At 42.2% G+C, this 26,755-nt stretch overlaps 1 protein-coding gene across 1 annotated transcript in view; it reads left to right on the top strand.

The window, feature by feature from the left end:
• The window catches only part of GALNT9 (polypeptide N-acetylgalactosaminyltransferase 9), a 132,841-nt gene that overhangs the window by 9,520 nt on the left and 96,566 nt on the right, over positions 1 to 26,755 (top strand). Inside the window, exon 2 of the mRNA XM_071445325.1 lies at positions 15,300 to 15,480. Coding sequence (XP_071301426.1) covers positions 15,300 to 15,480 — 181 coding nt within the window. The remainder of the gene's footprint in view (positions 1 to 15,299; positions 15,481 to 26,755) is intronic.

Raw genomic sequence — 26,755 nt, 5'->3', positions numbered from 1 at the left:
TATATTAACTCATTTTCAAGCAAGCCTTGTGTTGTAGCAAAGATTGGTGGTATTCTTTCCCGTGCATGCTGAACTGAAGGCAGTGATAAGACTAAAAATATCCCCAATTGAAATAGCATTGTATAACCCAAAGGTTAGTTTTCCTCAGGATGAAAATTTGCAGTTGCTCTATGGGTTCCTTGTAAGACAGATTTCTGGTCATGCAGCCATGTGTGAAACGAGGCCACTGATAGCTGCAAAGTTCTGTATCTGCAAAACTCAGCCCCACTGGCGGCTGCCAGGAGCAGAATTCAGCTGGTGGCCAATGCTGGCACCCATTGCTCTGCTGTGAGCTGGGGGTGAGTGCTGGCTGTGCTACCAGAGCAGGGACCAGGCACTGTTCACACCTCTAACAGGAAAAACAGATTTTCCAGCCCAGAGCTGTTAATGCTAAAACCTGCTGATGGATTGCAGGTGGCTCCATGTAACAGATGGGAGTGGGGCATGAGGGGGAGAGAGCTGAGAATGTTGGAGTTATTGCACAGCCTAATGCTGAGCTGCCCAGCTGCTGGAAGAGTTGATGCTTTGAATTTTCATGTTGGGGATGGAAAAAATGGGTGCTTGGGTGGTTTAGGTGCGAGCCTGTGCTAGCCTTGGTTATGGAAAACACTTTTTTTTTTTTAAGTAGTTCTGTTACAAAATTTGTGTGTTGTCTGGAGAGTCCCCAGGACCCAGGTCTGTGGATTTAGGCTGCTGACTTTCCAAAACCATCACAGGGATGAGGGGAGCCAAATTCTTCACTGGAGCCACCTTTCTTCCAGGTGGCCAGTCATTTCTACCACTCTTTAATGAACTTTTGCATCTGCCAGAAAGTTGCAACTTTCTCAGCAGTTGAAAAATGTCTTTTGTTTATTCACTGCTAGTATCACAAGGAGCAGTGAAAATGCTTGCAGGTATTAATTATAAATGTCACCTATTTCTTCAGTTTAACATTTGGCAAACTCACTCAACACATCCTTCGTGGGGTGCTCCTTTAAAAGGCACAGACGTGACCATGGCAGCACCTGCACTGAACATTTCACCCTCAGCTATTCCTGCTCTGAATACACAAACCCAATAATCTTGGATTTTAGACCTGTGCCAGCATGATGCTCCTCCTGAAATAGATCCACGTGGCTCGATGTGTTTCCATTCAACAGAAAATTAATTCCAGAAGGGAAGTGCCTTTTATAATGCCTGTATCCAGTGGGGTTGTATGCAAAACCTTCTGCTTCCTGAAAGAGGCAGCTTGGTATGGGTCCCATATTCACAGCTACATTCCCATTCCAGGCCCACATAACTCAAAGCCAGGCTGCAGAGAGCCCTCTCAGATGAGATCATGGAAGGAAGAATTTCTTCTGTGATTCATTCTGAACCTGATCTGCCTAATAACTGGATTCTTTGTCTCCCTCTTTCTGTCACTCATTAAAAAGTTCACAAAGTGAGAATTTCCAGTTCTTCTTTGCACAATGAGAAGAGTGAACAAAAGATGTGCATAAATGGAGGAGAAATATTTATGAGGGAACAAAGACCTGGCCCTGACTTTGAAGCTGGGATGGAGCAGCCCAGCGTGCCAAGGGCCAGGGGCTGAGTGATGCAGCCCTCAGAGAAGGAGATGAGCATTGCAGAAGGATTTTTGCATATGCTACAGGACTACTTGTTTAGGCATTTCTCAGCCTTTAATCAGCCTGACAAGAAGCTGGAGCACAAATAGAATCTGAGACACAGTGGAGCCTGTGGAAGAATGAGGCCAGTGTGAAATTTTCCTTTTAAAGCCAATGGAAGTGCTCATGGGATGGGTGAGCTGGGGTCAGGGTTTGTAGCTCATGGCAGAGCTGTTCTGGCCCTAAGGAGAAGGGGAGCTCCCCATGGAAGCACCAATGATATTGTGATATTGTGATATGGTTAACCAGTGGTGTTTTTAACAGGTCACTCCAGGACAGCCATTCCACAGTTTGACAATGCATCTTAACTTGGAGTGTTGACAGCTATTGTGGACCAGTTTCAGGGGAGAAAAGCTCTTGTGTGGATTCCTTATGGCACTGAGTAGCAAAGTCAGAACCAGGCCCAGAGGACAGGACAGCTCATGCAGGATCAGCACCAATTAGACATGACTAGGCTGAGACACGCTGCAGTGTCATAAAGCAAAATGATATTTCAGGATGGAAATTCATTTTAGAAGCAGAAATCAGTGTATGATCTTCTGGTTTTGTCCCTGAGCTGGAAGAGGATGCCTCTAATCTGTTTGATGGGTGATATTGCATGCCTGTGGCTCCTCAGTGCCTCAGCATATGGTTGTGAAACTAGAGGTTGATTATTTTCAAAAGTATTTTGACAGATACTGAACTGACAGATTCCCTGTTAAAAAGAGAGAGAGGTTTTGTTTGCTCCTCTGCTCATGAGGCTTCATGGGTTTTAGGATGATACCTTGCTTTATATTCCTATCAAAGGTGGGGAGGGAAAAGCACTCCTACCATAAGAAATCAAAAGGAATTAATTTTTTTATTAATTCCAGGGGAAAGAGAGAGAGCTGCATGGAGTGGTGTGTCCTGCTGTCAGGGTGCCTCACCTCCAAGCCTGTGTTCTCCCTTCCCAAGGGTAGCAGTGCTAATCTAGCAAGTCAGGCATTTCCATGTGAATCTTCTGTAATATGGAAAAGTAGTTTTAAATGGGATCCTCATTATTTCATTAGGAATTCCCTAATATGTGACCAGAAAACACACTCTCTTATCACTTACCCTGGTTCTCATCATTGCCACTAACCCCTGACAAGAAGCAGAGTGTGTGAGCTCCAGAAACTGGAACTGGGGACAGAAGGGGTCAAGAAAATATTTTAAGCTGCTGAAATCCAAGTCCCAGACCCAGGAGAGCTGGCCTGCATTTCCAGGGGCTCCTTATCTGTGGTGACAGCTCATCCCTCTGCTCCCCTGATCCCTCCCCTTATCTGTGTGCTCAGGTTAACTGTGGGATACTGTTAATTAGTGCTGGATATAACAGCCAGGCATCCAACAGACCTGGACAGTCAGTAATTAACACATTTAATCCTAAAAAATATGTGTTCAGTTCCTTGAGCAGCTAAACCAAGGAAAACTCAATTTCTTGCGGGTTGGCAACCCACAAGTGAATTCTTGGGTGGTCTCTAAGAGCTCCAACAGGTCTCTTGTGTTTGATCTTTCACCAAACCTCTTCTCTCAGTAGGAACATTTTAATGGCACTTTCTTCCCAGATGTCAGTTTCTGTGACACTCACAGAAATGCAATTTTTGGAGACCTCTGACTGTCTGCCAAGCTTTGGCTGAAGTTAGAAGCACTCCTTGAAATCTAACAAGCAGAGTGAAGGGAGAGTATGGAGAGGGAAGCAGACTGATAGACAAATGGAGACAGCATGATCCCACAAAATGGTTTTTCTTAGCAAACCAGGCTAAAAATCACATTGGTGACAAATTGGATTTTTACTTACTTAAACACAATAATGAAAATTAAGTTCTGAGCTTTTAAAGGAATCAGACTCAGAAGTCCACATGGAACTTCTTTGCTTGCTCTGTTAATTGGCAATATTTTAGCACAAGCATTTTTTCTCTACTTTCCTACTTATTTCAGTTAATAACTACAGCAGCATGACATTTCCCTGACACTACACCAGTACTGCAGGAGAGCCTGCCTTATTTTCATCCTGCTGAAATGGCAGACTGGGATCCCACTAGCCTGTCTCAGTGCCTTTCAGTGGAGTGAATAATTAAATTACGAGCGAGCAGAGCAGCAATCCTGGTGCTCTGTGCTCAGCAGTGTGACGTGCATCCTGCTGCTCATCCATCCCATCCCATCCCATCCCAGGGCTCAGCCCTGCCTTTCCCTGGCCCCACTTGGTGCTGGAAAGCTCTTGCTGCTGAGGAGCAATGTGGGTGTGACCTGCAGTTCAAGCGTGACCGCAGAGCGGTGTCTGCTTGGTGTCCTTGAGGAGTGATGAGCCTGAGCTGTAAACTCAGAACTCGGGTTCCTGAAATTCAAATTTTGATTCATGCCAGTCTCTCCACTGAAGGATGATCTTCTGCTGTATAAAGGCACCTTCTATCACTGTCCTCATTTCTCTTTTTACTGTGCAATTTAACACCTCATAATGTAGTCGTAAGTACAAACCAGAGACACATCAGGGGACAGGGACATTCATTCTTTCATGGAATTTTGGCATAAAGGGGAGGAAAGCTTGAAGAAAAATTGAGTCTCAAAACTTGAGTTTCTTTTTACATTGCCTTGGTGAAAAACAGATAAGCACTGTTGCAGTCAGTGGTATTAGGAAGGTAAATTGAAGAAGGTTGATTCACAACTTCAAAAACTTGTCTTTATATTTGATCTGAATTCTATATATGTGTGGTAATTTAAACGTGCTCTGTAGGTAGATCAAAGCAGCACATTGTTACCAAATGCATCCTGCCTTCTCCAAGGCAAGCCCAGGGGTCCTGCTGTGGGTTTGTCAGGGCCCAAATCAGCCCTGGGTCACAGTCAATTCCTACAAATACCCACATGCAATGAAGCCAATCTTGTTAATAATGAATCAGTTATTATAGGAGAGCTGGTTTTTACAGTGCCTGTAATAGGAGATTGTAGCTTTCCCGCTCCTGGAACTCTGAGTCAATTTATCTTTATATCAACAATAAACCAGAAAGGGCAGAAATCAAAGTAAACAATGTTTTTATTACCACTTTTAAATATAACATTGTGCCAATATTTTCCCCCTAACATTACATCTTTATTTTCTCAAATTTATTGGCAATTGCTATTTATCTTCATTTCTCCTTTCTTTTGCAAAGCTATCTCATCCTTTGATTTGCTTCCCCCAGAGAATGTGGTACCTAATTCTTTTTATTTGTCCTTGATAAATCCTTGATTAATCTTATGTTACAAGCTATCCATGCAACGTCGTGTCTTTCATTCCTAAATAGGCTTTCTTTTATGAATATAAAGAAAGAGCTTTCCTTTCTAGAGCTTTCCTTTCTAGAGCCAAAACCAAATCCAGACTCAACATTTCCTTTAACAATAGCAAGGCACTTCAAATCCAAGTAAGATTCTCAGCACTGTGGAATCTCCTTCTATTCCCCCTTTGTTAGCAGGAGAGACTCAGACCTTTAGTTGGGCACATTCTCTGGTAGATAGATCTGCTGTAAATGTGGCTGTCACTTCATCTCATCAATTAGAAGGACTCTGCAGAATAATTTACTTCATCCATTTTAGCTTAAAATATGCCATAATCTGTTAATTTGTAAGCACTTTTGTTTAGATGCTGGGTTCAGGAGTGTCTTTTTGCTGTTTAAAATGTGTCCTGTATTTGTTTTTGGGCTGACTTGTCCTGCTGGTAGGAAATTAAATCATACACATATTAAGAGGTTGATGGAAGGAGGCATTGCAGCCTGGCATTGACAAGCAAGGCACAGCTGTGGTGTATGTTGACATGAGATATGAAAATAAAGTGAAGGCAGGAAAGAGGAGGAAAAGCAGAGAGCCAAAAGCCAAGCTCCCTGAGAGGTGTCAAAGATGTGGCTGAGAAAGAAGAATACAAAGACAGGTCAAGAAAAATACACAGATCTACAGATCTGAAATAGACAGTCTGTCAGGAAAACGAGTATGTTTTGAAACCAATGTGCAATGATGCAAAAAAAAAAAAGTATGTCACCCTTACAGAGCTTTTAAGGCAATACCACACTGAAAGGAAAGGGGAGGAATCAAGGCTCTCTCTGGCTCCTGAGAAAACCAATATCCAAATTAACTGTTTTTCAAGAGATTTTGTGGAAGTATTTGAAATCTCTCATCCTCAACAGCAGCTGATGTCTTCTCCCATCTATTCCCAAGGAGAAATGTCTGATGATGAGATGGAGAGGCAGCAGACAGAGAACCAGCCCTACTCTGACAGACCCAGGGACTTTCTCAGATCACTTCATTCTCTGATGCCAATAGGAAGAGCAGGCAGTGGCTCTTGGAGCACAGAAGGAGAGCAGTGGCTGTAGCCAGCAGGTCTGTAGTTGTTAACATTGGCTCCTTTTTGTGGTTGCATTGCCAGAGGTGAACTCAGTGAGTAATTTCACAGGAGTGGGAAATGGAGATCCACTTTCAAGCACGACGTGACTCTGAGTTCCAGCAGCTCCCATGTCTGGGTTTAATGCTGCCATCCTCTGCTGTGCAAAATGATCTGAACGACCAGGAGCTTTTCAGCCATACAAATAGCAAAGTGTTCTATATGACTTTGTTGTTGGGAAAGCTATCTGTGTGATTATGTTAGTTTAATTTAATAGCAGGCTGTTTAGGTAAATGAGCAGGGAGGCATATGAGTGTCTGCAAATAATGTGGAGCATGATTGCAAAATGATGCTGCAGGAGATGGGCTTGTCTGGCCCTTGTCAGGGCTCTCCAAACACCCTTGAGCAGGAGAGAAGAATCTTCCTTAACTTTGGACAAAATCCCTCTGAGACAGAGACCTGAGGGTGAACCCTGGGCAGCAATTTGGGAGGTTGGGCAATGTCAGATGTAGTAGAGCCTTTGATGAGTTTGGACTTTATTATCAGCACAATGGAGTCTAGAACAGTAGGAACTTAGGAAATTAGGTAGCTGTTTTTGGTTGTTTTTAGTCCCTTGTGTTTAAAGACTTTTTTTTTTTCCCCTTTTGGAACCTATGCCTGTGGGATTGACTGTTGTAGTGGAGCTGGTCTGAGAACAGAGCAGTCAGGGACTTCTCATCCAGAATTGCACCAGCAGTCAAAAGGGGTATTTTTAGTGATTAGAGGTGTGCAGTCAGCTCTGCAGGGTCAAGGAAATGTCATTGCATCCAACAGCAGCTTTCCAGCTGTGGCTTCATCCTGTCAGACCTTGGGGCACACCTCCCTTCCCACCATGGTCCACTGCTTCCCTTCCCTACCTTTGATTAACACAAGCAAACTCCTTGCTCTTCACAAGATATTTTCCTCTTTTATGAAATTAAAACCCTTTAACTTGGCTGAACCAGCTTGTTCCTGAATCTAATTAAACAACCCCAAAGTTTTAGCTCTTGGACCATGGAGCTTTTCAAGGAGAAGTCGCTCTCCCTTCCTCTAGAATGGCTCTGTTATTGTTTTAATGATCACTTCACCCAGGAGTTTTCACCTCTGTTTCCCTGGAAAAATTAAAGCAAATCTAATATATTGATACAGATGATCCATTTCATGTGAGTTGGTGACACTCTGACCGTGACAGTAGCAGAGAATTCATTGCTGCAGGAGCCCATTGAATCTAATATTAGTGGCTGGGCTTTTAAAGGACACTGGGTAGTTTTATGCCCTGTTTCTACCTGTCTGAGTTAAGATAATGAGGGTAATCTAATATTATGCTTCAGGGCTTTAGTTACCTGCCTATGGGGTTCAGAGGGAGCTCTGCTTCCAGGGGCTGAGCAGAGTTTAATTGGCCAAGTGCTTCATCGTTTGTGTTTCATTTCCTCTGAAGCCCCAGGTATTGGCCACTGCCAGAGGACAGGTGCCAAACTGATGACACTCAGATTCTGTTTCCTTTTAATATCAGTGGGCTGCCAGGCAGATACACCAACATTTCAGCTCCTCCCCCTCAACTCCAGATTTATGCCATCACCAGAGGAGTTTTCTGGCTTTCCTCCAAAGCTGCCAGGCAGATACACCAACATTTCAGCTCCTCCCCCTCAACTCCAGATTTATGCCATCACCAGAGGAGTTTTCTGGCTTTCCTCCAAAGCCCTGAAGAGAAAAATACATTTTATGTTTCACCAGCAAAAACCACGAGTCAGCTGGGATTTAAAAACTTCTAGAAGAATCGTGGCATCTGTTATTTATTTAAAGATAACAAAGTGATCTTTCTCTGTGAATGAACTTTTTGATCATTGAAAGGAAAATTTAAAAAAAAAATCAGTCACACACATATAATTTAAAATTATGCATCTGGGGTAGGGGCTTTTTATTTTGCCTCTCAAAATGTATCCTTATACAGCTCTTCCTTGCTTAAGGAGGAAATCCATTTTTGTTTATATCAAGTTTCTGGCAAAACTCTGGCACCTCTCCTATTATCTGTAAATTTGGGATCAGTGTCCTACCTCACAAATGAGCTTTTATCTTCATCTCCAGTGGACTGTACAGATGCTATTTCTTGGTCCTTCCAGTCCTCAATCTGTTTATCTCCTCCTGAATTATCTGTTGTAATTAGAATACATTTTCTCATCTCAAGGGGTAACCAGCTCCAAATGAGTGTTCTATAAAAGCAATTACTTTTGATATTAGATATCTGTACATAAAAACACAGTATTTCTTCCAATTAAAAAGCACTAATGAATTTTGTGTCTAGAGAGGCAGTAGCCTACGCAGTGCTGCAGTTTCTGTGAAGCCAAGGAACAAAAGATGAGGCAACTGTAAGAGGGCAGTGGTGTGTGTGCTGCACCACTGAATAGCAGATTCAGGGTGAACATGGCTCTGCAAGGACATCCTGTTCCTTTGTGTCCCCAGCAGGCCTTTTGTCAACACTGATGAACCAGATCCCTCTCCACGTTGTGCCAAGATGACTAACACAGTTTGTCCTGCTACTCCTGTCTTCTACACCTCAGCCTTTTTATTTCCTCAGATATTCCTCTTCTCTTCCTCCAAGTATTAAGTCTTGCATTTGGCATGGGGCAGCTTTACCAGAGATGGACTCCTTCCCTCTACAGACACAGAACTGTCACCTTTCATCATCTCAAAATTACCTGAATGACTAGGGAGCTTTTATCACAAGCTATTCTACAAAAAGGATCATTCCAGAAACACCTTGACCTTGTTATATTGCCTTCATGTCTCCTTTCTTCATTATCTTTCTTGCATCTGGTTCTTACCTGTATTGATGGTGAGTTCTTTGGGGTGGGATCTGACTTTTTGGGCTCATCTAGCATCTGCTGCAGTGGTATCCTGAGTCTGGGCTACATGCCATGGAAACTCTAAGGAAAAAACTGTTCTGGCCAAATCCTGGTAAGAGTTAGCATTTAGGATTTTAAGGACAACATGAGCTCTTTGGGTTCATGTAGTACCTGCTGCAGTGGTATCCTGAGTCTGGACTACATGCCATGGAAACTCTAAGGAAAAAAATTTCCTGGCCAAACCCTGTCCTGGTAGGAGTTAGCATGTAGGATTTAAGGATTAAAGCATCAATATGGTGGGAGCAGAGTGTGTAGGATGGAATGAGGGTCAGCTTCCAGCCCAGCTGCTGAGAACAGCCCCGGGCACCTTCATGGAATTTTCCATAAAATGTATTTTGAGCATTTGACAGATATGCACATGTTGTGTCTCAGAGTGCTCTCTGCAACCTGGAAAAGTCCCTGTTTTGAAGAAGAAACATATGGCAAAGCACACAAGGGGTTGGGTATGAGTCCTCTTTCCAGATAATCCACATAATTTCCCAGGCTCCTGGCTCTGCACTCTCTGCCTGACTGGCTGCTGGGGATGGGAAAGGAGCAGCCCCCCTCCAGGCAGAGCTCCCAAATCACTTCACCCCTTCCCCATCATTCACCTGCTCACAGATGGATGTCTTTTATAGCATGGCCTCTCATCTGGGCACCAAGACTGAGAAATGCTGTCTCAGGCTTTCCACTGGGGTCTGGAGATGAGGTTAAGCTACAAAACCACTGCACCCCCTGTTTCTAGAGGCAAAAAGTTGCAAAGCAAGTGCTTCAGCTTCACAGGTTGCTGTACTTGTGTCCTTTTCAAGCCATCAGCTGCAGGATGCTGTTTGTCTTCTCCCTGATATATCTGCAGAGATACTTGGGGCTGATACCAGGCACCAGGGGATGTAAACTTTTCAAGCAGGGATGCAGCAAACTTGAGTACAACTATAAAAAAATAAGACTGTGATTTGGGTTTCAGATAAATGGAAGTGCTGGAGTCACTTAAATTAGATGGGGTTTTGTTTGTTGTTCTCCAATTTCCAAAAGTTGGAGCTTGCATCCCTGTGGGATGTGATTTGCTGGATGTTGCTGTATGTAAAATAAATCTCCTCCACATTCAGCATTCCTTCTAGCTCAGAAAGTGAGCACCTTTTGATATGGGCAAAATTCAGATCCGTTCTCTGGGCAGCAAATCTGACATATTATGTAGGCTTGCTTCAGGGTCATGGTGGGAGAAGCTGATCTGGGATATGGAAAGTTGGGATATGCAGAAATTAAGGGCCAGGCTCTGTTTAACATTTAGATTGAATCATGAGCTAGACACCAGCAACTCCCCATGCTGCATGCTACTGTTTGCAAAGTTGGCTGAAACTCTGTCAAATAGTGAAATAGTTCCAAATAAGATTTTTTTTTTCCTGCATATTGTTGATCCTTGTGCTTGCAACAGAAAAATGCTTTTAGTTTTTCAGGTTTAATATTGGTGCAGTGAACTGCCAATGCCTTCACTGAATTTATGCCATTATGGAGCTGTGAGAGAAAAGGGGCTGCTTACACCAGAGAGCCTTTCTTTTGAGTGTGTTCTTTTAGAAATCATCAGCTAATAGTTATTTTAGGCATCAGTAAAATGAAGTTATAAACAGCTGGTGAGCTGAGACCTTTAGCTTAGTGTTGAATGGCTCACCTGCATTGCACTCTTCCTCCTCCTCCTCCAACCAGCTGCTTTTCTTGTGCTTCACTCTGACATGCAGCTCCTGAAGGAGGAAGATCAGTGCTTCACTCCATGCCATTCTTTGAGGCTCTAACCCTCAGCTGAGGTTTCTAACTGCAACAGAACAAGATCACAAAATTAGCACAATACAGTAATTCAAGGTGGAAGCATTGGGGCTTGTTCAATAGTTGCAACTGCTTTAATTCCTGCCTCTAAACAGGTGGGTTTGTGTAAAAATAGCTTAAAAAGACATTGTAAGATGAGTCTTGTTTAAGCTGTTACTGAACCTAGTCCAGAATCTCTGAACCATTTTCTTTTCTTTGCAAAGCTGGAACTGGAAATGCTGAAAGTCAGCTTTGTCAATCTATGTGGAGTTGCTATTGTCCCTGATTCTTTTTTTTTTTTTCCTTTTGATTGAGCTAGGATCCAAAGATTTTTATTGCTTTACATGGTATGCAGTCATATTTTCAGCTGAGAAATAATAATTGGAGAAAGAAGGAAACAACTGTTTTGCTGATGAGTTTTATGTTTCCTGTTAAAGTGTTTCAGGAGTCACAGGTAGAATTCCTGGGTGACTCTGTCAGGGTTTTTGACCTATGCCAGGTTTTTTAGAAGGAAATGCTTTATTCCCTCCTTTGAAGGTGCTAGAAACTGAAATACTTTTCTGCAGCTATTCAAATATGCAGAGGTTGTAAGTGTAGATAAAGCTGAGAAGCCTGGCTTTGGAGCCCTTCTCAAGCTGGGGCTGAGACTGGCCAGCAAGGGCATTTTGCAGATTTTGCAGCAGTTCTCTCAGTGTTATGACATTCTATTATTATTTTCAATCACCTATTTTTATTTTGATTTGTCAGAAGTTTAATTTCGTCTGAGAACCTTGGCTGAACCTGATTTACAGCTGCCTGTAATTGTGTTGCAAAAAGGAAAAAAAAATGATAGTAAAATAATCACAGCCATAATCTGATCTAGATTTTGCCATAGTTTCTCATATAAATCTCCTTAGTACTTTTCCCATTGTGACAGGGTTTATGATGAAAAATTGAAGATCTCTTTTCTTCCTAGAAAATGATGCATCCTGTGGAGTAATTAATCTGGTTAAGGAACTAAGGCTGGCTTGTTCTGCTCTCCATTCTCCCAATTTCTGTCCTACACAGAAATCTCTGCAGTGAGAGCAATAAATTTGAAATGAATGACAGACACTAATTATTTGTGACCTCATTGTCATCTGCAGCATGGAACAGTCTATGACCATTCCCAGTGTATCAGCTGCAGATATTTTTAGTCCAGAAAATTTAAAGAAAGGATAGATTGAAGAATAGCTGCTCACAGGGCATCCCCTTTCTGCACATCCCCATTTCAGAGCTGGCCCCATGATCTCAATCCTTGGCTCTGGCTCTGTGCCTTGCCCTCTGATGCTGTGGAAAAATGGGTGAGAATTTGGTCTGCAGGTGAATAACCTAAAGGTAAGAGAAGGAGATGGAAATCTGCAATGAGCTTCAAAACAAGAAGAAAACAGAAAAGTGCTCTCAGATGAGGGCCTGGAGGATGTGCTGGGGGGTGTTCACCAGCAGCCTCTGCTTCAGCCAGGCTGGGGGATGCTCATCCCATCATTCCTGATACCAACCTTTTTTTTGTGGAGATGCTGCTGAATTAAAACTCCTTTTCTGTGTCTTTTTTATTTTTTTAAGGCTGACCAGTGCAGTAACTGTGGATTTGGGGGTTAGCAGGTCATCATTGTGACACAGAAAGTGATGGGAGAAAGCTCTCTGTTGAGGAGACAATTGCTGAAGCAACAGCAAATCAACTTTGAGATGGAAAATGCAATGGAAAGATGTGAGGCATGGTCTGGCTAACCAACCATGCATTGAGGAACATTGCCCGTAATTGCTGCCTCTCACACACATACACATATATAAAATACAGTATATTCATTGTTCCTAAGACCTTCCAGAGACACTCCAGTGCTCTTTTTGAAGAAGGCAGCAATGTGATATCATTTATTTAATTGCTGCTTTATTTTGGTCAATGTTACTGCATTTCTGGGATAACTGTCAGTCAGACTAAGCTACAATGTGGTAGCTGGAGCAAAAAGCTCACAGAAATATGCTCTGAGAGGAAGCTGGACAAATGATGACTCCTTCCCACAACAGGATCAGATCAGCAACACAAGGAGCTAGAATATCAGATTTAGAAAAAGGTACATGAAATAATTGTCATCATGGATGGCTGGGCAGGCTGTCTAACCAGTTCTCTCAGAAGGAAAATATCCAAGTGCTTGATGCTTCCTGTGGGGTGGAAGTTTCATTCTCACATTACTTGTGCCATGAAGACTCAAGTGTTTTGTTCCATAAACTGCAAGAGCATACAGTACGAAGAATAAAGTTCTCAACCACTGGAATTAGATTGTTGTTTCAAGTCAAATGAGCACAGCACATCTTGGAGACCCTTTAATTAAAGCAGGTCAGTTAATTTTAATGAAGTCATCTTCAATTTGCTTTGATGTTATATCAGAACCTAGCCCAGATGATTCCAAATGATCATCAAATGAATTTCCACATTATGGTCTTTCAAGGACATAGGCTTTGTCAAGTTTTCCGGGATTTTGACTTTTAAAGTGTTTAATTTGACTCCTTTTTTTGAGGGTACAGCTGACTTTTCTTAGAAACTGAGCTCCTTTTAGATTCCATATATTGGGCATGTCAGGCAGAGCTTGCAGCATCACTGCTGCTGGTGTCTGTTGAGTCTAAGCCTGTATCATGCAGGAAGATTAGGCTGCTCTGCTTTTCCTTTTGAGTGGGGAGAGATGTGGAGTCTCAGACGTGTAATTTCTGTAATTACTCAAGCAAGGAATCATTGTCAGACCAGGCATGCAGGGCCCTCTGTTCAAATTTTTCCAAAGGAAAGCCAATGTGCCAAGTAGCCTCTCATCCTAAATTGGAACAAAAAGGACAAATGTTGCCATTTTCTTCAAAATGAAGCTCCCTAAAATATTTTCAGGGACATGGTTTGAAGTGATTCACTTAATAAACTAGAAGAATTTCTCTGGTTTGAAATCCAGACTAGTCTTGAGTTTTAGTCACGTTTCAGTGCATGGTGATGAGGAGCATGAAGGCATCAAAGACACAAACACAAGCAAGATCTGTCCTGACTCACCAATGATTGCAGCATTTATGTGTTTTTGTCAGCAGTGTCTGAAATTCAGTAGCAGAATTCCTTTTATGTTAATTTGTGACTGTTTGTATTGTTGCACTTTATCTCAGAACAGGATTTTGTCACGAGCACTGAGGGAAAAAATGCAAAATTTTACCCTTTCAGATCAGTAATGAACCAATGTCTCTGGGGGCTGTCCTGTCATTAAACAGAGATGGTGATGGAGCTGTAACAAGTAAGGAAATTCTGTCTGCAGTGAGGTGCAAGAGAATTTCCTCACAAGGGTCTGAACTGCCCTCCTTAATGGGCCTTGGAGAAGCAGTCCCACCTTTGTACTGCCATGTGTGTTTGTTGCTACCAAATGCTGACAGTTCCTTCCTTTCTTTTAATCATTTCGTTGAAATAATGTCATTCTCCTCTTGAAAAAGTCTTGATTTGAAAAATGTTGAGTGGGTCAAGCTCTAATTGCTTTACTTGGTGTTGTAAATGATTTGGGGGAGAGTCACACATTCCTGTATGGTGTTCCCAGGGTCATTATAAATAACTTTGTCATTTATAATGACTTGCTGATAGCCAGCCTTTTGGAAAGGAGAGCTTTGACATTAAACACAGGATATTTGAGGAGCTTATTTATGAGGATTCAGCACCAAATTAAATGCCTGTTGCCATGGAAGAGGTTCCTGGTGATGTGATCATAAAAGCATTTTTATGTTGGTTTAGTTTTGTTTTATTTTTATTTTTGAGTTGACCAGTGAATGAAACCTGTAAATGCATTGTTAATTGGCTGATTTCTCAGCACTTACTGAGTGTCCAAACTTTCTGCTTCTGTGAGCTCTACAGAGCTGAGGATCTTACATATTTCATTTGTCAGATGTGAAGTGCAGAGGAAATCTGGAGTGATTCCCAGGTGGAGTGTCAGCTCCATTAAAATACTTTTAGCACATCTTTGTGGCAACAGGCTGGGCAGGGTGTGTATTTGAGTCCAAATCACCCATCTGTTGACTCAGGCAGTGAAATCAGATTCATCCTGTGTTTCCTACCCAACAGAAGCTGGTGGCCAGTCCATAGGAACCAAACCTGGACCAGGGCTGCAGTGGTCCTGGAGTCACAGGGCAGGTACCAGAACTGACACTGATGTGGAGTTAAACTGGCACACCCACATGTGGTAGAAATTCAACATCTCTCCCTTAAAATGAGTGAAGCTTTAATGGGCTACATGGGGAAACCCTCCAGTTCTAATGGGGAAAATTTTTTTCTTAATTATCTTAACAATAATTAGCCATTTTGGAAAAAGAAGGAATCGTGAAAGCTGCTAATTGATTCTTTATAGTTTGCTCATTATGCAGAGATACTATGAGATGTGTTGATTTGGACTTTGGTTTGAGAAGCTGAGCATAATTTCCACAGAGCCATGAGGGTTTTAAGAGCTGGGAGTTCAGATCTCATTCATCTGAAAACATTCTGTGTCACAGAAGAGGTTCTGTCTATACCCTTTATATTAATAATTTGATTTTTTTTTAATCTGTTTCATTTAGGTCTGGCAAAGCCCATGGGATTAGTTGAAGGTCCAGGAGGCTTGGGCCAGGGGGGAATGGCTGCTACCCTGAGAGATGATAGCCATGAATCAGAGACTAAGTATGAAGAATATGGTTACAATGCCCAACTCAGTGACAGGATATCACTGGACAGGTCCATCCCTGACTACAGACCTAAAAAGTAAGTGGAATTCTGCTTTATTATTTGGAGTAAGGGACTGACTGTTGTTCTGCTGAGCCATGGTGCCATTCTTCTCCTCACATCCTTTCTGGCTGGAATATGGCAGCAGTTACTTGTACAGATACCCTGAGCTGAGTGCAAATGAAATAAACCAAACTGCCATCTCAAGCATGAAGTGCCAAATTAAATGCATAGCTAATTCTGTCAGTAGTACATTAATATGCATGCTCAATGTCTCAGATCAAAAATTACATCAGGATATCAGTGCTTTTTGGGTTTGGTTCATGTAGAAAAAGCCTTCAGAGGTGGCAGATTTAGTCTGTGCCTCTTGGAGTCACGTGCAGTGGGAGGGGGGCAGTGCAACAAACACTTTATAGTCACTGGTCCCTTAAAAATAACCCCAGCTTATCAAATCAATTGTCTTTAATTGCATTTGATATTCTTAGAATTGTTTAGTCAGGGTTTGCAGTGTGCTGAAACATGGACTAAGTGCAATCCATCGGGGTCCTGTAATTGCAGTGAGGTTTTTTTGTCTTTGGAATGTGTGTCTATTTTTATTCCACTGTTTATAGTCTTCACATGCCTGTGCTATGCTTGACATTGCAATTACATGTTTATTATTTGCACTGATTTATTATATTTTGTATTAAATAACTTTCAAATCTTTCATATTTATGGAGTTATATATTTTCCAGATGAGACATCCACACTATCATCCCATGAATGACAATCAGTAATGTCTTAATGCAGAGGAGATCAGCAACAATGCCTAGTTGCTCTCAGGAGACAGAATTGAAAAGAATACTTAATTAATTTCTAATAATAATCTTCTGTTTTAAAAGACCCACTGGGGCTCCTAGGCAGAACTGAAAGTTAAATAAAAAAGTATCTTATTAAATGGTGAGAAAAGTTTAGCCAAGCTAAACAGCCGTGGTCTGTGAGTAGGTTGCAATTGAATTAGGATTTTAGGTAGTTCAAGCTGCCAAAAAAAACCTTCAGCTTAACTACAAATTTCTTCAGCTGTGTTGCATATTAAACTGATCTCAGAAGTATTGACTCAGCATTTGTTTTCTCAAACCCTTGCTACAAAAAAACCCAAAACTCAGGTATCAGAAGAGGCAAAAAGAAGACAATCTACTGCCTTGATACCACGTTTGATGTACTCTGACTTGTTTAATGGTCTCATCTCTCTTCTCTTGATGTATCATAAAAATCCATCCTGGAATTATGCTGGGGAAAGAGGAGTCTGTAGTTATGCAAATATTGGAGCTGTGCATCAGATCAGGCCCAGAGATCCTAAAGTCCAAGTGAAGTTTCCCAAATGGAGCTTGGTGAGGTTTGACCTGGCTGTTATTTGCTGCTGTGGGCAGGGGGATGAGGATAAATGAGATGTGTTCTGCTGGGAAATGCAGAAGCAAAGGCTGCAGAGCTCAAATCCAGCTCAGCAGCTGTCAGAGGCATGAGACCCTTTGCAATGCAGGGATGTTTCACTTCAGATTATGCTCTCCCAAGTTTTGCTTAGGAGCTTTGATGAGTCACTCAGATGAGCTTTTTGACATTCTCATTGTGGGTATCTCATCAGGCCATGCCAGATGATTAAATATCTGTGTTCCTGGGAGAAGTGCCTCCCTTGTCATGTTTGGACACTCCTGAGGTGGTTCTAGTTAGATCTAGAGGCTGCAATTGATGCACTTGCCTCTAGATGAGTCACAGGAAAACCCTTCAGACTGAATTTCCTGTGGAAAATGAGTGAGAGTGTGTGGGGAAGGTAGAAGGTCTTTGCATAAGAAGATTTTGCCCACTTAGAAGGTTTGAGAGCAGCAGGGGTGTTGGCTGACATGGCGCTCATGAAGCCAAAGGTGTCCTGGGCTCATCCCTCCCCATGGGCAGCAGGGAAGGGAGGGGATCCTGTCCCTCTGCTCCATTTCTTGGCACCCCACTGGAACTGCAGCCTGCTCTGTGGCCCCCAGCACAAGGAGGACATGTACCAAGGCTGAGCTTGACTCTGGTTTAGACACTCTAATTATGTTTTGGAGAGAACTGAACCTCCATGAGCTTGAGACAGACCTTGAAATCTTGTCCAATGTCTCTGTGTGCACACTTGCCCAGTGGTCTCCCCTCTCCATTGCTGAGCTTGTCAGTTTGCTTGTGATTTCTATTCATGTCATTCCCAGAACTGTCCATTTTTTAAAATGGAGGGCTTTTCATTTTTAAATTGAGGAGCAAGGTAGAATCAATGTCCAAGGCCATGTACAAAGTCCAAGTCCAGCCTGTGAATAAAAACATCTGAATTTGCATTCCCAAAGTATTAAACTCTGCTTTCTCCCCATTCTGGCTTCCATTTGAAATATCCAACCTGTGTATTTTCACAAACCAGTATTAAAGATACGAACTGGGAGAATTTATACTCAAGTCTACATTGCACAGGCACAATTTATGAAAGTAAACATGATTTCAGTATGCAAACTCAGGACTTATAATACTCCAAGCTTGATGAGAAATACTGGATTTTACTTCATTTGAACTCCTCTCTCACTGTTGTCCACTCTCTTATTCTGATAGAACAAGCCTTCTATTCCATCTACAAGCATAGGTTCATAAACACTTGGCAGTTTAATTGCTTTTCAGGAGGTATTTTCGTCCCCATGCAGCAAATTAAAAAATATGTTGCACAACAGAGGTGCAGAGTCAGCCAGCATGACCAAGAAGCTCCTAAATTGGAGTCACCTCCCCCTGTCCTTCCACTGCAGCAAAGCCTCAAACCTGGGTGGGTACTCCAGCCCTCAAGATGCTTTTCTCACATTTTGTTCTGCTTTCCTACCCGCTGCTGCCACTGCTTTTATTCCTTTTAGCTCAGAAACCTTTTCTTTAGGATACAGATTTCTGTTGGTACAGGAGACAACAGCAAATTTTGTTTGTGTGCCAAATAGAGGCAATGGCAGTAAACTTCTTGCTTGTGATTACAGATCACACAATAATTACAAAATTACAGTTTGATTCTAGCATGGTATGATAAATATATCCCAGCTTTTTCTTCTCAATATCAGAGATTTTTGAATATCTATTAGAGATTATATTATCAGATTATATTTTATAAATAATATAATATTTGAAGTTTTTCAAGGTCTATACCACTGTAGAAAATATGTTGCAGGGAGCTCAGATTGTTTAATGTCCTGATTTTTCTTCACAGCAGTAAAGTATTAGCAGGACTTCTAGTCCTCACTAACACATCTTATTTCCTCTATGAGATGGAAGAAAGAGAAGATTTTCTTGTAAGGAACAGGTTATTTTTGTTTTGCAAGCACACAACTAAGCTAGAGCTTGTTCTGTGGTTCTCTGGGAGAAGTGTTATTTGATGGTGAAGTGTTATTGGAGTAATTTCCATATATGTTCTTCCATATATAAAATGAGTGTCATAATTGAAAAAACCTGAGCACTGAGTGAAAATAATCTCCTGATGCCAATGAACCTTGTGTGTAGGAAAGCATAAGAAGTTGTATTCCTGGCAGCTATCCCTCCCAGTATGTCTGGGTGTAGAATTGTCCTGAATCCTGCCCCTGGGAATGCTGTAAAATCTGCTGGGCTCTGTCCATGCCTCTCTTACCATAATTTCAATGGGAAAATGTTGGACTGAATAGAAAACCAGACCTGAAGCAACAGAGCAGAGATTTTGGTGGAGATTTTGATTCAGAGATTTTGGTGGAGATTTTGCACTTCCCAGGGTCAGCCACCTAAACCCCTGCAGGCACTGGGCAGAGGAGAACAGCTTTCCCTGTGTGGCTCTAAAAGTCTGGCAGAGTTTTCATCCTCCTGCCCTTTTTGGCCAATAACAGCCTCCACTGCTGCCAGCTCTAGCCAAAACACCAGCTCCTGCTCCAGTAACAAAGGATCAGGCTCAGTCCTTCCCAGTCATGCATGAAGGCAGAGGTGCTGAAGCCCCATGTGACAGTAGATTTTGACTTCATCAAAGTTAAAGAAAGTAGAAATGTCCAAAACCTTAGGGGATGTCACTCAAAGACGGGGTAAAGGTCCCCAAACTTACAAAAGCTGTTTGTTTTACAGTGTAGCATGCTGGAAAATTGGGAAGTGTCAGCTAACCAGATGCTTTCAAACAAAAGCATTGTCTCTCAGGATAACATCAATTCCCCTGCTCTTTTTGAAGCACAGGCTGGATAGCAAGGGGTTGAATTGAACAGGTGCAACACCTGTAAATCCAGCATTTTCTATCTTTCTATCACTTGACTTTGTAACTTAAATTACTTCAGGGCTTTCTTTACATGCAGGACACATCCACACACACAGACACAAACACTCAGGCACTTGTCAAAACCACTTGCTGTCATGCATTATGCATACTTTTGAGAAAAGTTAATATGATCCTGCAGCTTCCATAATGGCTAAATTGGCTTTTACACAAAATTGTCGCTGCTTGGTGAGGATCTTTAATTTAACTGATCTTTTTTTGAGCAACTGGATGCACAGTGCATTGTGGCAGTTCAGTGATAACAATAATATTAATATATGGATTCAGTCTGCTGGCTCTATCAGCCAAAGAAGATATTTTCTTTGTGTTACAGTCATGGACATTTGTATTGAGAAAATTCAGCCCTAAAGAACAAACTTATTAATGCTGTGGCAACTCAAGTCTTAAGCCATAAAATTCAGAGAAATTTGGGTCTTGAGGAAATTGCTTTCATTTATTCACTTCTTTTATGGAGGCAAGCATTTTTGTGGTTTGCCATAGACATTTCACAATAGCAAAAGAATTGCATCTCTAGGGCTGTGAAGTGTAATTAATGGTTCAATCCACTCCATACCTAAGGAAAAGCTTTTTTAATTACCTATCAAAAAGGATTCCGGAATTGATCAAATAATGTTACCAAGGGGGCAGGCTGGGTAAATAGACCTCTGATTTGCTCATTCAAAGGTTTAATAACAGCAGCTCCAGTGAGGCCAGCAGCTGGGGAGCAGCCCTGCTGTCAGAGATGATCCTCAGTGGCCACTGAGCTCCAGCTCTCTGTGAAGGCAGAGCCATCCCCTTCAACCTGGACCCTTTCTTTGGGCAGCAGATCTCTGGGGAGCCCCTGTGCTGTTGCAGCCATCGGTCAGCAGCTCTCTGCAGCCCCATCAGGGCTGTGTTTGCAGTTTCTCTGTGCTGGAGGAGGCTCAGTGCTGGATTTGGATGGCCTTGGTCATCAGTGCTGTGCTTGGATGACCCCCATGCCCTGCTGGACGTGGCTGCAGGAGCAGGGCACGAAGGCAGATGCTCTCACAGAGCATCAGCTTTGGGATCAGTGCACTGGACAAGGCTGGGTCTGGGGTTATTTGGTTCTTCCCACCATTGCTGCTTGCTCTGCCTCATGACCTGTTTTCAAATCCTCTGGAGATGCTGGGTGTTCTTTGAGCCACTTAGAGAAATGACACAAGAAACTCCAAATTAAAACAGAGCCTTTCCAGGTTAACCAGAGTGCAATGTAATGGGCCTTTTCACAAGGAATATTTGAAGTTCAGAGCTTTCCAGGAATCAGAATTTCTGATTAGCAGAAAATGACAAGTGAAAAAAAAAAAAAGCCTAAAAATATTTTGTGTTAGGCTGAACATCTTCTGTGAAATGTTTGTTTAAACAAAGAGTTTAGACCAATGAAACCTTTAGTTTCCCATTTAAAAAATCACTCTTGAAATGATGAATTTTCCACTACTAGCTTCTACCAATACTTTCAGATTAAATATCAGGTCACAGTTTAATGAAACATTAATTGAAATTAAGCATTTCATTTTTTTTAAGCAGAACAGTGTTTCACAATCAAAGTATAGGCATGATATTTTGATTTCAATTAGGCTTATTTTTCATAGGAAAGCATTTGACTTTTTTTTTGCACCCACTCTCAATCAATCTAAAAACCATGCTAAAATTCTGAAAAATCTTTTTTTTTTTGCCCACTCTGAACATATGACGTAAATTGAAGCAGAGAGAAGGAAAAACAGAGAGAGAAAATGGAGCAGACAGAATTACCTCTGGGCAACAGATTAAGATTGTTTATTGGAGGGAAATTCAGTAAGAGATGAAACTAAGTGAAGTGTTTTAATTAGATCCCAAATCAATGTCCAGATGTGGATTTTGAGCAGGGTGAAGGAGAGGGATGCAGACACATGCTCTGGGAGTTTATGTAGCTTTGTCAAGTTACACGGGCTGGGCATTTTCCTTGGGCTGTGAATCACCTACAAACAGCACCTCTGCATGCACATTATCTGTGTGAACAAGTGGAGATGCAGCCCCAGAGAGATGCAGCCAATTTCAGCTGATTTTTGCCTTGCCCAGGAGCAGGAGGAGCTGGTGTGGACTGAGTGAATCCCTGTGCTCCTCCTCTGCAGTGAGCTGGGCTCTGACCAGCTCCTCCCCAGCATTTGGTGTTGTAGTTCTGACTCAGATCATTTGGGATATCAGCTGACAACCTAAATTCACTCACAGTGCTGCCCCTGGGCCAGCTGTGCTTATTTGTGTATCCCTGTGCATGCCACAGGCTTGTCTCTGCCTTTTGGGAAATGCTTCTTGTTTGGCTGTAAGGGGCTCGGGCTGGAACTGTGCAAATCCCTCAAAGGAGAGGAAAAAATTCACCTTTTTCTTTGGCTGGGCAAGAAAACTCTGAGGAAACCATAGATACTGCTCTGTATCAGCACAGTCCCTCTGCTGCTGAGGCCTGGAGCCATGACCTGACCCTGTCTATGAAGATATTTCAGGTTTTCTCCCACATTCGTCTGGAGCTTTGCTCACCTGGCACAAATAAGGATTGATTAGGTGGAATGTGGGCTCAAACCTTGGTCTCCCAAATCCCAGACCACCTTTAGGTCTTTGTATATTTAGTTAGTTGTGCAATGTTAAATTACTCCAATGAGAAGACTGAGGAACAGGTAAAAACAGTGACGGTTTCCCAATAATAATTAAAAATATATTGAGAAAGCTTCCATCCCCTTTTTGAGGCCAGTACCAGAGTTCTTTGCAGGACATGGCTCATGAGCAGAGCCTCCCCATCAGCAGGCTCCATGCTGTCTCCATAGCAGCAGTGCTGGACACATGGCAGTCTCTCACAGTTATTTCTGATATTCAATAGATGTTTTCTCTGGCTTTTCCCATTAGATTCATTATTGATTCCCTTTTGTTTAGTGCTAGGCTTTCCAATTAAGTAGTGACTTTAATTATACTGCAAAGTGTATAACCTAGGTCTTGATTATTAACACTGACCCGTGGGATGAAAGGAGCACCAGAAAGGCTAAATTAAAAAGAACCATAAAAATGAACAACCTTTTCCAAAAAGCCACCTTATGTTCAAATGCAGTAATTTTTCAGTTCTACATTTTTGCAGTGCCTTTGTGTATACTAATTGTTGAAGACAAGTTCTGCATGACTGTCAGCACTAATAAATGTAGATTTAGTGAAGGCTGAATTTGATTAACTAGGGAGTATGAAAAATAACTGATTGCAATGTTGTGTTTAAATGCAGCGAGGCTGGAAGCCATTCCCTGCAATTTGTCTGCACCAGAATGTACTCTTGAATACATGAATAGTTTACCTAAGGTGGGTTGCATAACAGGGACTAGAAATTAGACATCTAATTTGGGGTGATGGACTTGGCTGCTGTGTAGAGGATGGAGATGCCATGGCAGCATTGCCTATCATGTGCAGGGTGTAATGTCCTCTGCAAGTCCCTCCTTCAGGAGCCATGGGCAGCCAGATTAAACAGGACTGCAGGTGAATCCAGCCCAAACAGGATTGCAGGAGAATCCAGCCCAAACAGGACTGCAGGAGAATCCAGCCCAAACAGGACTGCAGGTGAATCCAGCCCAAACAGGATTGCAGGAGAATCCAGCCCAAACAGGATTGCAGGTGAATCCATCCCAAACAGGATTGCAGGGGAATCCAGCCCAAACAGAATTGCAGGAGAATCCAGCCCAAAGTGTTACATGCTCTGAGGCATGCAGAAACAGGACCAGATCTCTGTATTAGCAACACTCACTGAAGAATGACCTGCCAGGATGGGCAGCCTGGTCAGCTGGGAGGAAAAGAAACAATGATGAAAAAGCTGCTTTGCATCCCTCAGTTTTTCTCATCAATCCTCAGACTAAATGTGTCTCATGTGACCTGCACATTCACCTTAAGCACCACAGGTTTTTTTCCTTTTCAAGTATGCTTCAGAGACTGTGGTAATTTTTTGAACTTGAAACCAGAAAGCCCCAGTATTTCCATGGTAAAAAGAGTATTTCCTCCTAAAGAAGAGCAATGGTGGGGTGCTGTCCACAAATTCTGTGAGCTGCTCTTTCATAGGTAAATGCATATCTGTAGTGCAGAAGTGCTGCTGAGATCCAGCCAGGACTTGCAGCTGTGTGCTGGCATTTGAGAATTTCTTTCATTTCCCTCCCCTGAGCCCGTGGCTGGTTGTTGCCTGCTATCACTTCCAGGGAGAAAAGGATATTCCTGTAAATTTCTGAACTGTCATGTTATGTTACACTCCATGATATCACATTACAGGATAAAAAGAAGCAACAGAACAAGACAGGCAATGAATTCAGGGTGGTATTTCTTTTCCTTTTATGTTTCCTTGCATGTATCTCTGTTATACTATACCTGAGACTCTTTGTAGGGCTTTGAAGGAGTTCTAACAGTTTGAAATAATATTTCTCATTTCTTTTTTAAAAGGCTTATGCAAATTTAGTTCTGCTGACAGTGTGAGGTGTTATCTCCAGATCACTTCCTGATGTAGCTTTAAAAATTAGCAAGTTTTTATTCCTATTTTATTTGGATAGGTTTCATAGCATAGGAAAGTCAAGGTTTCAGGTCACATAACCTCAAGGTTTTCTAGTTGTTGTTGTTGTTTGTGTCTTTGTGGTAAAAACATGAACAGGCCAAAATGTCAGACAATTTACTCTTCTGTCTGAAATAAAACTGAATTGTGAACTCCAGGTTGATGCAGTGTTTCATTTTAATAGTGTCAGTTCGTGCTTGTTTTGCCTGTGTCTCCTGTTTTGAGTGAATTTAGTGCTAATAAAAGTGAGAGACTCTTAAAAGTAGCCAGAGCCAGAAGTACCTGACAGACACAGGCTGGCAAATGTTAGCTCCCTGTCTTGGTTAGCTTGATCTAGATGCTTTCCAAAGTTTGGTTTCTCTGAAACAGCACCTGCCAGTTCAGCTGTTTGAAAGTTTTATGATACTGAAGTGTGAGGACTCTATTTTCTGTTCCTGCTGCTTTCTGAAATGTTCTTGTCTTCTGTTGCATTGCTTCTGGACCTTCTGCTGTGGTCTCAAAAACAAACCACAGTCAACCCTGGCACCTGGCTGGGTGCAGCACCAAAGGAGCTTGGTCTAAGTGCACCCACAATTTCAAGTGGTGTTGGTGTGTCAGGATTTATCAGTGAGGCTCCAGGCAGCTTTAAATTACTGGAGATATCATCTCTGTGTATTGCTTCTGCACAGGCTCCCTGTTTCTCAGCTTCTAGAAAAGAAACCCTCTGGAATTGCATTTTACCTGTGAGAGATGCCTTCAGGTTGTCAAATAATTCCTTAATTAGTTTATTTTCTTCTTTGCTCCAGGGGGTGAGTATATTATTTATTCTATACTCCCAGACTTCTGTTAGTCTGCATTTATGCATTTTGTCTTCTGAAGGCCCCAGCAGTGGGCTGGCCTCTGGGGTGGAATGAAACACACCTCTCAGGCAGGCACAGTGCTTCAGACTTGAATAATGGTGGAATATTAATAGCAGCAATTATAATTAAAACAGTGCACTAAAATACCCTGGGGTGTTGTTGCTAAGTTAGTCTGTACCCCTAAAATTTCAGAGGAAAGGCATAAATTTTAGTTATTTCCATCCACAAAGCGAGCAGTTGTCTCATTCAGTGACTGGAGCAAGCTTTCATCCCTGCTGTGGATATTTCATTGGGACACAGCTCTCCCAGAGGGTCATGGGGAAGTTTACATTAAACCCAAGATAAAAATGACATTGAAGCTTTGCTCCTGTACTTTCTACACTGCCTGAAAACAAATGCTTGACCTCCAGCTACTCCATTGCCTCATTGCCTTGGAGTTATTAACCCATGTACTAAGAGACAGGGAATTTGTGTTTTGTTTGCTCAGAGAGGAGCACTCCCCTCCTTTGCCTGACAGAGCTGGGAATCCATGGAAGCACTGGGGGGAAAGTTTCCCTGAGTGCAGGGCTGAGCAAAGAGCCTGGAAGGATCTGGTTGGATGTGTGTGTCTGCAGATGAGGGATGAGGAAGGGCAGGATTGCTGGGCACATAGGTGATGGTGCTCACTCCTGCCTTTCTCTGTGGTGGCAAATTAATTTAACTCTGCAAACACTGAGGATGTGAATTTAAAATGTCTGTGGACAAGACAGAAAAGATACCAGACAACATGAAGTGAAGTGGGGAGTAGTTTCTCAGCAGGTTGGTTTGGGCAGGAACAGTGAAGTGCTGCAATGGCCAAATCTCAGAGCCAGGAAAAGGCTCTGAGTGTCCTTGGCCTGCTCAAATTCACAGCCTTACTTAAGTTTGTTGCCTGGTCTAGGATGTGTGCCTAATTTCTGTCAACCTGAGTGAAAAGCAAGCACATGTTGACCTGTTTTTTCTTTAAATTAGGATAAGAGCTCATAAATATAAAAAATCTCCATGCACTGCACTGTTTTGCTGCTATAAAGTGTGTGCTCTAGGTATCGGCTGTGTGCTAGACAGTAAATGTGGCTGGATTTTTAAAAACTTTTTGCAATTCTAAATGTAACCAAAGCTAAATAAAAACACAAGAGTTTGCTCAAGTTATACAAACTGAAGCAACATAAATAGTTAGAAGGGAACTGTTGTTAACATTTAACTTCTAAGTGCATGAAATTGTTGAATACTGTGCTGTTCACCTCTAACTAGCCTTTAATTTAAACAAAAGCTATAAAAGTGCAATTAGGCTCCAGTCCAAAGAAGCACTTAAATATGTTCCTAGTTTTAAGTGTATGAATAACCTCAGTGAAGTTAAGACAAGCTCAGGTGCTTTCCTTGAACAGGACATGTCCCAGAGTAGTTGTGATGCATAGAGAACAACCCTGCAAGTATCACTGGGGAAGATGTGGGGAGAGTAAAGTTCCACCTGCACTTCAGGATTTGGCCTAATGATTTATCCTGTGGGATCCTGACCTCATGGAGAGCTTTGGATGTGCTCCATCATCTGATTGTCAGGCAGCTTCCTACCCACACACAGCACATGCACCTTCCTTTGTCCTCCCTGCCTGACTCAGA

This window comes from Agelaius tricolor, unplaced genomic scaffold (genome assembly GCF_023055355.1).
Source record: "Agelaius tricolor isolate 1412-34295 unplaced genomic scaffold, bAgeTri1.0.p SCAF_20, whole genome shotgun sequence".
Classification (NCBI taxonomy): Eukaryota; Metazoa; Chordata; class Aves; order Passeriformes; family Icteridae; genus Agelaius; species Agelaius tricolor.
This window is presented reverse-complemented; position numbering and strand designations above follow the sequence as displayed.